The 12,184-nt window shown below is 41.6% G+C and overlaps 1 protein-coding gene across 1 annotated transcript in view; it reads right to left on the bottom strand.

Moving 5' to 3' along the window:
• DACH1 (dachshund family transcription factor 1) overlaps positions 1 to 7,418 on the bottom strand; it is a 420,028-nt gene extending 412,610 nt beyond the window's left edge. The window contains exon 1 of the mRNA XM_078070269.1: positions 5,952 to 7,418. Coding sequence (XP_077926395.1) covers positions 5,952 to 6,790 — 839 coding nt within the window. The 5' untranslated portion in view covers positions 6,791 to 7,418. The remainder of the gene's footprint in view (positions 1 to 5,951) is intronic.
• Positions 7,419 to 12,184: the final 4,766 nt, after the last annotated feature.

Genomic DNA, 12,184 nt, shown 5'->3' with positions numbered 1-12,184 from the left:
CACTGTAGCAAAAATTACTTTTGACTGGAAACACTTCAGACAAATTGAAAAGAAGAGAAGTAAAGGAATTTGAGCACAATGTGGGCTCACAGAGCCTCTGCTGTGCCTGAAACACATAAATGTGAAGATCAGGGCCTTTTATATAACACTTATCTGAGCCCATTTGGTGGGCTTTTAATTCAGAGTTTTCTTCATTAAAAAATAAATTATTGAACATAACCAATATAATGGAAAACAGGTCCCTTAATGCAGTCTCAAAGCCTAAAAATATAAATATAAATGTATTTTTAATGTATTCTTAGCTAGAATGTTTAAGTTGTAGCATTTAAACAATAATACACATGTATATATGTATATACATAACTGACCAATCACAATGCAGTAACTCAGTAGTAAAGAGAATGGCACATGCTGGTACATGGCAAGGTCATTCTATTCTTTTAACAATTCAAACATAAAATGATAAAATTTTATCTTAATTACATATTTAAATACCCAAAGAGTTAATATCAACTTTTTTACAGTCCCTGTCATTTTAAAGGCCTATAACTTGATGTGACTTTTCTTCCCCTGTGAACAATCTGAAAATGAAATTCCTAAAAGATAAAATTCAGGCCAGCTCTAACTTTTTTAAAGAACCAAGTAACAAAAACCTTAAAATCAAAATGTTTAGCGAAATCTAGAAGACTCACCTGCACCTATTTAGAAGGCTTACTTCAAACTAATTTCTTCAAACAAAGATTCAAAGAGAAACAGTTTACAACCTGTGAGAATTGCATTTCTTATTGTATTTTGCAATACGTGGGTTCTATGTTGCTAATACAATGCAATTTAAATGGTTATTTTACTTGATTAACAAAGGCAATTGTGTGAAACAATTTGATAAAATAACTTGGAAAGATAAAATAATACTAATTGATAGTCAAAACACAAATTGTTCCTAAAATAACAACTACTTCGTTGCACATTAAGCTAATTTACAAATGCTACTTACATTCCAAAAACAAAACATCAAATGAGAAACAATAAAGCATATTATGTTTTCGTATGCTGGTGAATCACACATGGTAAATCACCAAAGAGTAGAGTGATTTATGCTCAAATCCAGCCAAGACTTTAATCAATATTGGGTGTCACATCTCAGGAGGTTGGGGGAGGTACTGAGGCAAAGGAGAGTGGCTAATATTGGTCTCAGTAATTTATATGCAACTTCCGTGAAATGTAGATTAAACAAAAAATAACAGCAGATTTGGACTAATAAGACAAAGGTTTACAAATTCTGTATTAAATGTGATACAAAGAATTTATGTTAAGGATGGGAACTCTGAAACAAAATAGCCTATTTATTTTACATAATATTTGCAGCTTCACAAAATAAAATATCCTATGAGCAATCAAAATAAGTACCTCAGAACATTAACTAGTCATCTGTGGAGTTCAGAGAGTAAACCATCTTCATAACTATGTGCACTCTTTACAATAATGACTACATGTATTATTTGAGACTAATTCCAAGAAAAACAACAGGTTTGAAAAATACCCAAATAACTCAAGAATCTGTATTAAGGCGGTATAATCTGATTGACCAAGGTAAATCTTAGGTCAGAATATTCTTAGATTTTGTTTATGTATTAGTTATTAAACTGTAATTCACTAACGTTTTAAAAGTATACAGAAATAAGTGGTGGAACCAAACTGAAACTTTCATATGTTAGGCCTTACTCTTCTAATTATGTCATATTTTTTAGGAAATGTTATAAAATGAAACATTAGACTCTCTAGGAGCCACTAATCGGCTGTAATACAAAAACTTCAAAAGCATAGTCTCTCTTCATCTGAAGTAATTTTTAATTTATCTGTGCCAAGTACGGTAATTATCTGTTAGAAGTGAATCTGTATTTGTATTGAAACTTTCTATTACCAATGCAGAAGAAGTGCACAAGTCCGTGCCATTGAAAAACATGCAACGGGGGAAATGTTCAATATAGACTGGTTCAGTTTGCCATCTTTATTAAAACTCCTGACAAAAAAACAGAGCCAAGAATTGGAAAATATTTTATACTTTCTAAGCTAAAATTGCATCCATATATTACTACTGGACAAAAAAGACTTGAAAAGTCTTTCAATTTGCTGTCTATGGATGGTATTGACTTTTAAGACAAAAGAATACTGTTTGTGAATATATCTATATGCATATAAAATGTCTGATAAAATTAACTGGGATCTATTTAAGTCAAAAACTCCACAAATCTAGGGCTACATAAGACCTAAACCATAATCTGGTTTGAAAGATCCTGAGACAAAATCACCCTCTGGCAATATTCAGAAAATAAACATTTTAGATAACAAAATACAGCAGAGTCACTTTTTATTACCTGAACTCTCCAGAAAATTTGAGTCCTAAGCCAAATCTACAAACAAGCTACTGACTCATACAAACACAGACTTGACTATGTACATAAATACTTCTCTTTTGTTGTTGTTGTTTACTGGTTACCAGTTAATTAAGTGACCTCTGTTGCACCAGCCAAGTTCATCCAACTAATGTTTAGTTTAAAAATAATAACTGGAGGAAACTGATCAAGGTCAGACTCTGTCCTTTAACAACTTTTAAATATATTTCCTGACATTTTCTCTCATTTTTCAGACTCTTTTACTTTTAGCTTTACTATCAAGCAGGTGATAGTCTCTGTTTCATCTCCTTGTGGTAGTGACAGATGGCTTCAACATTTATTCTAGTTTTTATAGATAGCATACTGATGCAATAGCCCCAAGCAAATTAAATCCACTCTAAGGTTTGTCACCAACTTACTGAGCCACTTTGAGCAAGTTCATGAACCTTTTTTTCCTTTAACATCATTTTGGTTTCTCAGATTCTCTGGTATCTAAATGCTATTAAGAGACAGAATTAGATGTAAGTTCTGTAAAAAGATGAGAGTGCTAAGATTTGATGTTTCTTGCACACTATGTATATAGTATTTTATATAGTTTGCCTTTCTGCTCTGTTGTCTTATCTTCTGCATAAATTATTCCTTTAGATAGTCTCTTCAATAGCCAGAGGAGAAAGAAACCAGAATGAAAGAAATCAATATACCTAGGTGAATGAAAAAGGATCTTAACAGCAAAGGCGTAAACTGGACTTGAATGGAAAAAGTAATGTTAGTTTTGTAAATTCAAGATGCAAAATATTGTAGGTATTGCTTTCAAAGTTAAGAAATAAGACAGTAACACTTGTAATTATCATTAAAGGTAATAATATATTACAATGTAAACAGTATGTTTTGGTGAGAGAGAGTTCAATGATAAGTTTTCTGTTTTTTTAGTTAGTGGCAGGGTTAGGAAAACCTAGGTAGAGATCTCCAATTACACATCTTCGAAGGTTAATGACTGCAGTATTTGCATGTATATAGGTTTGAGTAAGCCTTGTAGTTGATAAAAGATCAAAATGCAAGAGTAAATCAACAAACTTACCACGTTTAACTTAAAAATAACCTGAAATTGAGTTTTAGAATAACACACTTACTTGTAAAGTATTAAGACCAGGTGATTGAAATATAATTAGAGTATTGATGAAATATTTTTGAAGGGATAAAACAGTTCTATTGGATTTAACTTATCCTCCTGTGAAAGTTTAAACTCCAGAGCTATTGTTAGCCTCAGGGGAAAAAAACCAATTAAAACATTTTTGTTAATAACTTTAAGAATATTCTCCAACCATATAGTGCGGACTTCAGTTCCAAACTCTAAGCAAAAATTTCAGGAAGAAAAAATCAAGGGAATAATTGTAAGAGATTAACACTACCTGCTTTACGTTGATTATAACGTTGCTGTCATTGAAGGAAGTTTTCTCTAGCAATTTTTTTGTGTTATGTGAAATGGTCATTAATTATCTAGCACAGTATGTACTGTAAGAAACACACAAAGAGATTTCAAGAGCAGAGTGGTTTGATTACTAAAGAGAAAAACAGTAGCTCTTCACCAATTTACTGGATAGGTAGACAATTTTATAACAATCATATCTGAACTGGCTTCAAATTTCGGCTAGCATTCTTTATAACAACTCTGTAACAATTTTCTGCCCTGATTCGAGTAGTTTTAACAAAAGATTGTTGGCAAATATTTTATCGTCTGGACGTCCAAGGACTCCAATTATCTCGGTAAATGATATTTAGTAATCAAGATTACCCCTCAATCTTTACTGCCACCTGTCCATACTCTTGGGCACGTGCGCGCGCCTACACACATGCACGAGCTCTCAGCATTCACCCCCCCCCCAAAAAAATAGAAATGGAGGTTCAAAACCCAGACCCACACCCATGCCCCCATGCAAAGAATGGCAAACAAACAAGGAAAAGTTTCTAGTTAGGTCAGAATAAGACATTTGCAGGGTTGGAGTTGGAGCCTTTTTCGTCCTACAGCCTTCCCCCGGCACTAGCCAGAAGTCTTCGAAGGAAGAAATAGCCAGGGGCTTTTTCACCCCTGCTTCCTTCTGGTCTCGTCCTACCCCTCTTTCCTTCCCACCTCAGTTTCCCTAGCACTACCAGGGGACACACACCCTAAGACAGTACAACTCCGTTCCTTCTCTCAGTCTTAAAACTTGTTTGGAGGGTACCGAAGTCTCTGCGCAAATTTTGCGCGCAGTTCCCACGCGCCCGCTTCTGGTATCCAACTTTCCCTACTCTCTTTCTTCTGGCATCTCAACTTTTCCCTCTGCTTTGAACGGGGTACAAAGCGGAACTGTGAAAGCGGGTGGAATGATTTTTCTACCCCGAAACTGACAAGTTACCCCACTCCCGCCCCCTCTCGGTAGATCCTCCCCCAGTGATCGTTCATTAGCATAAAACCGGTCCAGCCAGGCACCGGATCCCCCGGCCTCCAGGGTTCGCGCGCTTTGCCGGGCTGTGGTAGCCAGGGCACAGGGCATTCAGGTCTGCAGAATATCCCAATGCAAAGCTTGCACCTGCTTATCGCGTGAGCTACTAACCTTAAAAAAAAAAAAAAAAAAAAAAAAAGGCAGAAGAAGAAAAGAAAAAGAAAAAGAAGAAGAAAAGAAAAACAGTTTGGAGAGACAGAAAGAGAGTGTGCGCTATAGTCTTCCTTCCCCATCTCTCCAGCTCAGCTTCCAAGAGTCTCAGGCACCCGGTCACCTCCCCCTACAGAAGGAAACCTGCTGGTTCCCTCGCATCTGCCCCGGGGCTAACGTACCCCTTTATCTCCTTTGCACAAGCTCCTATGCGGACACACGCACACGTGCGCGCACACAGACCCCTCCCCTCAGCGGGCTTCCCCTCAGGGCTTTGGGGCTGAGCTCGCTGCGGGCCCCTCGGGATTGTCCCGGGCCTCTCGGCCTCGGAGGTCTTTCCCCTCCCGGCCCCGAAGGGGCCCACTCCCGCGGCTTCCTTGCCGGCCCCTCACCCGGGGCGCGCACTCCCGCTCCCGAACCCTGCGGTCAGGGTCACGACCTCTCCCCGCCCCCGGGACGCCGCTCGGCGCCGCCGACCGGCCCCTCCGGTGCCCCTCGGCTCGCGGTGGAACCCGGGCCCGAGGGAGCCAGCACACCCTCGGGCGGCCGCGCTGAGAGGGGTCTCCAGACGCTGGCGCGGCCCAGGAAGGGGGCCGTGGCTCCTGGAAACGCACCGTCCTCCTCCTTCCCGCCCCCTCCGGCCCAAGGCTTGGGGTTCCCGCGTCCCACAGCAGCCAAGCCCCTACGCCCAGGCGAGCAAGGTGCGCACCGGGCGGAAGAGCGAGATCTGGGCAGGGTGAGGTGCCAACTTCTCAGAGGGCCGGGAGCGGCTGGCGAGCCTCAAGGAACGGGAGGAGAGGGCCGTGCTCTCCAGGGCGCGCGGCTCGCGGGCGCGCGGAGCAAGCGGCGCCAGGAAGGGAGCGAGGGAAGGGTGAGGAGGCGGGAGGGAAGGGACCGCGGGCGGCGGGGGCTGCCCCCCGCTCTTTACCTTGCGTTGGTGCAGTCATTGTAGAGGGTCTCGAAGTCCTTCCTGGAGATGAGTTTGCAGCGGTTCACTCCGGGCTGGATGGCGCCCAGTCCCCTTAGGATGCGAACCTGTTCCACGTTGCACACCACCGGCGTAATCTCCAGCCGCTTCAGCTTGGTGTAGACCGTGTGCAAGCCTCCCACCAAGTGCTTCAGGAACAGGTCGAAAGCCTGGGGCAGGCAGATCAGCTCGCAGCCCTCCACCGTGAAGGAAGCCACTTTGGCCCCCCTCAGATCCACCATTTTGCACTCATTATTCTGAGGGGTGTTTTCCACTGGGGACGGGGTCGAGTACACGGGTTTCCCGGGGAGGGGGCCGCAGCTGCTGCTGCTACTGCTGCTGCTGCTGCTGCTGCTGCTGCTACTACTGCTGCTGCTGCTGCTGCAGCTGCTGCCGGTGCTCGCGTTGATGGGGGTGCTGGAGGCGCCGCCGCCGCCAGCGCTAATGCCGCCGCCGCCGCCGCCGCCGCCGCTGCCGCCGCCGCCGCCGCCGCCGCTCGCGGTCGCCAGGCTGGGGTTGCAGTTGCTGCCGCCGCCGCCGCCGCCGCCTCCGTTGCCCGCGCCGCCGCCGCCGCCGCCGGTGGAGGTGACTGTGGCCGCCGCCGCCGCCGCCGCCGAAGCGATGGGCTCCGGCCGGAACAGAGTTGGCCCTGAGGACGCCGGGGGCCCGATGGACGGAGCCGGAGACGAGGTCGCCGAGGAGGTGGAGGTGGTGGTGCCGGAGGAGGAAGCAGACGTGGAGATCGGGGGTTGAGGGGGGACCAGCTGGGTCGGAGGGATCAAAGCCGCCGGCACTGCCATGGTCACATATAAGGGGAAACCGAAGAAGGAGAAGCGAGGGGAAAAGTTGCCACACACCCCGGGGAGGGGCAGGGGGAAAAAAAGAGGGCGAAGGAGCTAGGGGGCAACAACAACAACAACAACTCTAGGGGAGAACGAGAAGGAGAAAGGGAGAGAAAGGGGGGGAGAAAAGGAGGTGAGGGTAAGAAAGAGCGAGTGCAGGAGGGGCGAGCGCGAGAGGCGCTCTGGAGAGAAACGCACAAAAGTGTCCCGCAAGTCGAAATGCGAGTCCTCTCCGGGGGCTGGGATTGGGGGCTGGTTTGGGGGGGGCGGGGGCGGGGAGGGTCGGCTGTTGTTGTGTGGGTCCCGCTCTAGCACAAAGTTAAGGATGAAGGTGAAAAGGAGGAGGTTTGAAGGACTTGGGTTCTCCCTGGCAAGTACATTGATCAAAGATTGAGAGGGGAATGACAGAGAGAAAATGAGCTGAAAAGTGCAGGCTGCCGGCTGGACGAGTTGTTGTTGTCACACGGTGCAGAGGGGAGGAGCTCCGGAAACTTGAAATACCCTTTGAAGCCGCAAAAACCTCACTCACTAGTATTAACCCAAATTATCCAACCAGGAACTCGGAGCAGACACTCCGAGAGCGCGAGACACAGAGGGAAAGCGAGTGAGGGAGAAAAGAAGGAGGGGAGGGGGGAGGATAAGGAAGAAACTATGCGAGGGACGGAGAGGAAAAGCCGGGGACACAGAAGTGGCAATCGGAAAAGGAGAGGGAGATGATCTACTTCTCTTCTTCTACTACCGTTAGATTGCATGTCTAATATTCCATTTCGTCCGCGACGACTCGTAATTTTTTTCCAAAACCTTCTAAGCAATCGCCTGCCAACTTACAGAGGAGCCAGAACGCTCTGAGCTCTCCTTCAAGGATTTAGGATAGATCTCCGCTCGTTTTTGCAATAAGATATAAATGAAAACACATCCCCTCACTTGATGGTTATTAAGAAATTATTTTCAGGAAGATTCACATGTAAGCAAAGCCTATGTTTTCTGCATCTGATTGTTTTACTCTATTTATTAGATTATTTGTTAGTGTAAAGATAGTGAAAATTCCGGGACAGCTTTCAAATTGTGGGGGGAAAGTCAGTCTGAAGTCACTTAAGAATAATGAAATCCTCTGTATTCAGTTTCTTATTTCCTGATAGAGTGTGGAAAGAAAGAAATGCTTGCCATGATGTGGATCATTCAGAATAACTTCACTTTCACCCCAAAGGCAGGTCAGAAATGCTTATTTTACCTAGAGACTTTAAAGAGATCAGGCATCCTTGAAGATTTAGAAAGTGGAAAACAAGAAAACACTGATTTTTTTCTTAAACTCTGTAATTGATTCACCTGTCTTGCATAGAAAACAACTATCCTCACATCCTTTAAGACTCAATGCTAATTGCCAGTGTGTCTTATGAATAACACATTTTCTTTCATATTTGAGAAGTTTCAGTGTATTTTGGGGAGGTCCTTTTCAGTTTGTCAGTACAAATGTGTTTTGTAAATAATGAAAAAGAAAACAAGCTCACTAGTTGACTTGTAAAGGCAGAAAGGGTAGCTGTGCTTAAAAATATTAGGCTGAGTTTAGACTGTCTTCCTCTTTGCCCTCCTCTCTCCTTCTTTTCCCTTTCTAACTTGTTGCATGGAGGTATTTTTTCCAAGGATTTTTGACCAACATATGATTTGAGCATAGGTCAAGTTTGTTCTCTGTTTGTATCTCTAGGAATCTTAAATAATTAAGCTTTAATCCTGCCTACACATGTTTATTAACGTCACAAGATAGAAACAATGCTTTAGCTTTGGGCAGATTTAAAAAAAAACTATTAGCATCAGATTCACAGTGTTGGAAAATTTCATAATGAAATTCTGCCATTTTGGTGCTGAAATGATTATCACATTTCTCTTTGTCATTTTAATTCTCTAAACTTTTTGAAGTTTAGTGTCAAAAGGTGCTGGAAGTATCTACAGAGAAATATGGCACCACTGACTAATTTGTCTAAGTTGATGCTAAACTTTTTGGGGCAGAGCAGTTATATCAGGAGGCTTTTCTGGGTCATAAGAATTCAGAAAATTGATTGTTGCCAAAAAGTAGATAAACTTCTGCAAAGATAGCTGAAGTTTACACAGTTGTTTGACCTAGTTAGCCAATGTATTTTAATACACTCAGAAATAATTTATATTACTTTTTCACTCCTCCTATCAGTCCTCCAAAATAGGGATTTGATATATATCACATATATCAAAACACTATATTAAGTGTTTACACATGTTTTGGAAAATCTTACCTTTTTTTAAAAATGCCAAATTACTATGTTAATGAGTGGAGGAGAAGAAGATATTGAGCCCTGAAACACTAATTTTATTTTGGAATTGCATGCACAACTTTAATAAACTCTGATGTAGTTTGAAATGCTAAACTACAGCTTCCTCATTTTAAATTCTAGATCCAGAAATGGGAAAAAAAATTGGAATTAAGTGCTAAAAATCTGCCCTTTCCATTCTCATTTCTCACATTTCCTTAAACTGCCACTCAGCCAATACCTGCCATATTCGGAAGCCACAGGCAGGAAGTAATAATAGCTGACCAAGCCATAATCCCACCCAGCTTCGAAGCAAACTCCAAATTTTCTGCAGGGAATCCTGCGCCTCCCAGCACATGCTCCGTTCCGGGGTAGGGCTTGGGGCATTTACCTCCACCTGAATGGGAGCTCACTCCCCACCTCAGGTCTCTAAACCGTTTCTGGGAACTACCACTTGCCCCTTTGATCAAACAAAGGATTAGAAAAAGCATATAATGCAAATTAAAATATGTTAGGAAAAAAAAAACCTCAAATATTTTAAGATTTAAGATTCTTTCTTTCCTTCTTTTCTTTTTCTCTTCTTTCCTTTTTTTTCTTTTTTGAGAAATGTTACCAATGATTAAGGCAAACAGTATTTAACAACAGCAGATAAATCAACTCCTCAGAGATTTCAAATTCTCACTCTTTTCACTGCATCTTTAGCTTTCAAAGCTTTTGTCTTGTTTGTTTATTGTTTTACATCTCTGGCTGTTTCAGGTCCTCTCCCTCCATCTCATCTTTTCCAACCTGCACTCAATTTGCATAAGCAAAACTCAAAGTACTGTAACTGATATTAGAAAATTCTGCCTGTGTTTTGTGAAGATGTATTGTGCTGAAATCAATAAGACTGTTTAAAATTCAAAGACCTGCAAATCGTTCTGTTTGTCCTTTGATAGGGCCTGTGCTGATTAAAATGCTACCAAGAAAGCTTAATTGCTGCACTAATTAAGAAGTCTTTAATTTCTTTCCTAGGATGTCGTTTGAAGCTGAGCTTGTACCAGTTCAGGGAAGGTATTTTCTTCCCTCCCTCTGCCCCCTCCTGGCCCCTCCCCTCTCCTCCCCGCTCCTCCCGTGCCCCCGACGCCATCCCAATGAATGGGAACTAATAGAGAGAGTGGTCTCAGGTCTCACCATCTATTACTTAACAAAAATTGACACAGGATACAGAGTTCAGTGCAGTATGAAATGCAGTTTTCAGAAGAGCTGTAAGGTTGCAGGAGACAGTAAGGAAATACAGAGTAGCTGTTGCAGCTAAAGTCCCGGTGAATACCTGGATGACAACAGGCACTTTAGCTGGATGATGAGGGCTTCCTATTTGGTTAAAAGGGGGCAGTGACAAGGAAATACTTCTACTGAAACAGGGAAACATAAAAATGTATTTTCCAAACCTGTGGTTTAAAAAAGAAGAATAAATCTATAGGAAGGAGGATTTATAGTTGGGATTTGGTAAGTATCATTTTATTTTATGAGTATAAAATCATGAATTCTATGGGGATTTATTTTTGACCCTTTTTATAACCCAGGGTGGCATAGCTCTGTATTACATCCTTTCCACCCTTTTCTATTGACCTATTTTATTCACTGATTTCTCAAGTGGGGAAACTGACTAAATGATTTCACAAAGCTTTCTCTGTAATCAATAGTCATTTTTTAGGTTTATTCATGCTGCATTATAATTCTGGTAAATGACTGTAAAGCAGAAGATTGTAAGAGAGATACCAATATTGACAAAGCCAAGATAAGTCATGTCTTTAAATCTTCAGAGTTTCAGTATAGCAATTGATATAGTTATTTGAAAGAAAAAGATTGAAAATGGATATTTCATGGAATATAAAAAAACAAATGATTGGGTAACTTAAAGACAACACATTATCTGCATGTGTTTCTTGTGTATCTCAAAATTTCCTGAAAGCTTTGAGTATCCTCTTTTTATAGCATCACTAAGTGAAACAGAAACAATTTGGGCATATGCACAAAGGCAACAAGAAAAGGTTCGTTACAATTTTATTCTTTTAAGTTTTTCCCAAGTTCTATTAGAAGCATGCACAGAAAAAATACAGATATATACTCCAGATATATACTGAATTCCTTTCAGTGACAGGACAAGGAGATAACACGCTTAATAGATTCAAAGGGAGATTTACCATTCCGAGCACGACGTCACTCTAATTATGTTTACTCTAATTGAAAGCAAGGTTTTTTGGAATCTGAAATTACTTTCAGAATTTTTTTTTAAATAATGCAAGTGGATCAAATGTTGATCACAAGCATTTCAATCTTTCAAAATGTATTGGAAAATTAAATGAAAAGTGGAGTTTGGTACAAACAATGCCCCAGGGCAAAAAACAACTAACACTAGATTTTCCAGTCCAGCCATAACACAAATCAATTTGAGCACACTTCTATGGCCAGACTGCCAGATTGTTATGACTGCTAATTCACTCAATCAAAGAGTGCATTAGCACACCGGCACAAATAGCTTTAACAATAGAGTGCACTTCTGAACAATTCTAAGATATATCACAACGGAGAAGTAAAGAGGAAGATCATTTTTACATCTGCATATTTACTAATGGACCTGTTTCCTTAATAGGAAAAAGAAAAAAAAGAAAGACTGAGATAAACTTCAGGCAGAGGTTTATTAAAGAGCTATCCAAGTTTGGTAAATCTAGAAAGACATCAGGGTACCAGTAGTTCACTGACTTTGTTAAACGTTTCTCAGGAGAGAGTCCAAAATTGATGTTTGCACTTCAGTAGTAAATCATTGAAGATGGAGAAATTATGCCAAGTAACTCTCTCAAGCCTTTTTAACTTAGACACTCGGCCTCACCAATCAGCTCAGCAGATAAACTTTGACTGCCTTAAGCACAGCCTTCTCTCCTTCTACACTTTCTTCCTCTGCCTTTCCCACTTAGGGTTCCAACTTCTGACTTTTAGTGACTATCACTTCCACAGTCTTCCTCTCTTTTCCAATTCCCTGCCTCACCTCAAGAACAAGGAATAAGGCTTTTATCTCACGGATACACTCTCTAAT

This window comes from Halichoerus grypus, chromosome 4, assembly GCF_964656455.1.
Source record: "Halichoerus grypus chromosome 4, mHalGry1.hap1.1, whole genome shotgun sequence".
NCBI lineage: Eukaryota > Metazoa > Chordata > Mammalia > Carnivora > Phocidae > Halichoerus > Halichoerus grypus.
Note: the sequence above shows the minus strand (reverse complement) of the source record. Positions and strands in the feature narration are given on the sequence as shown.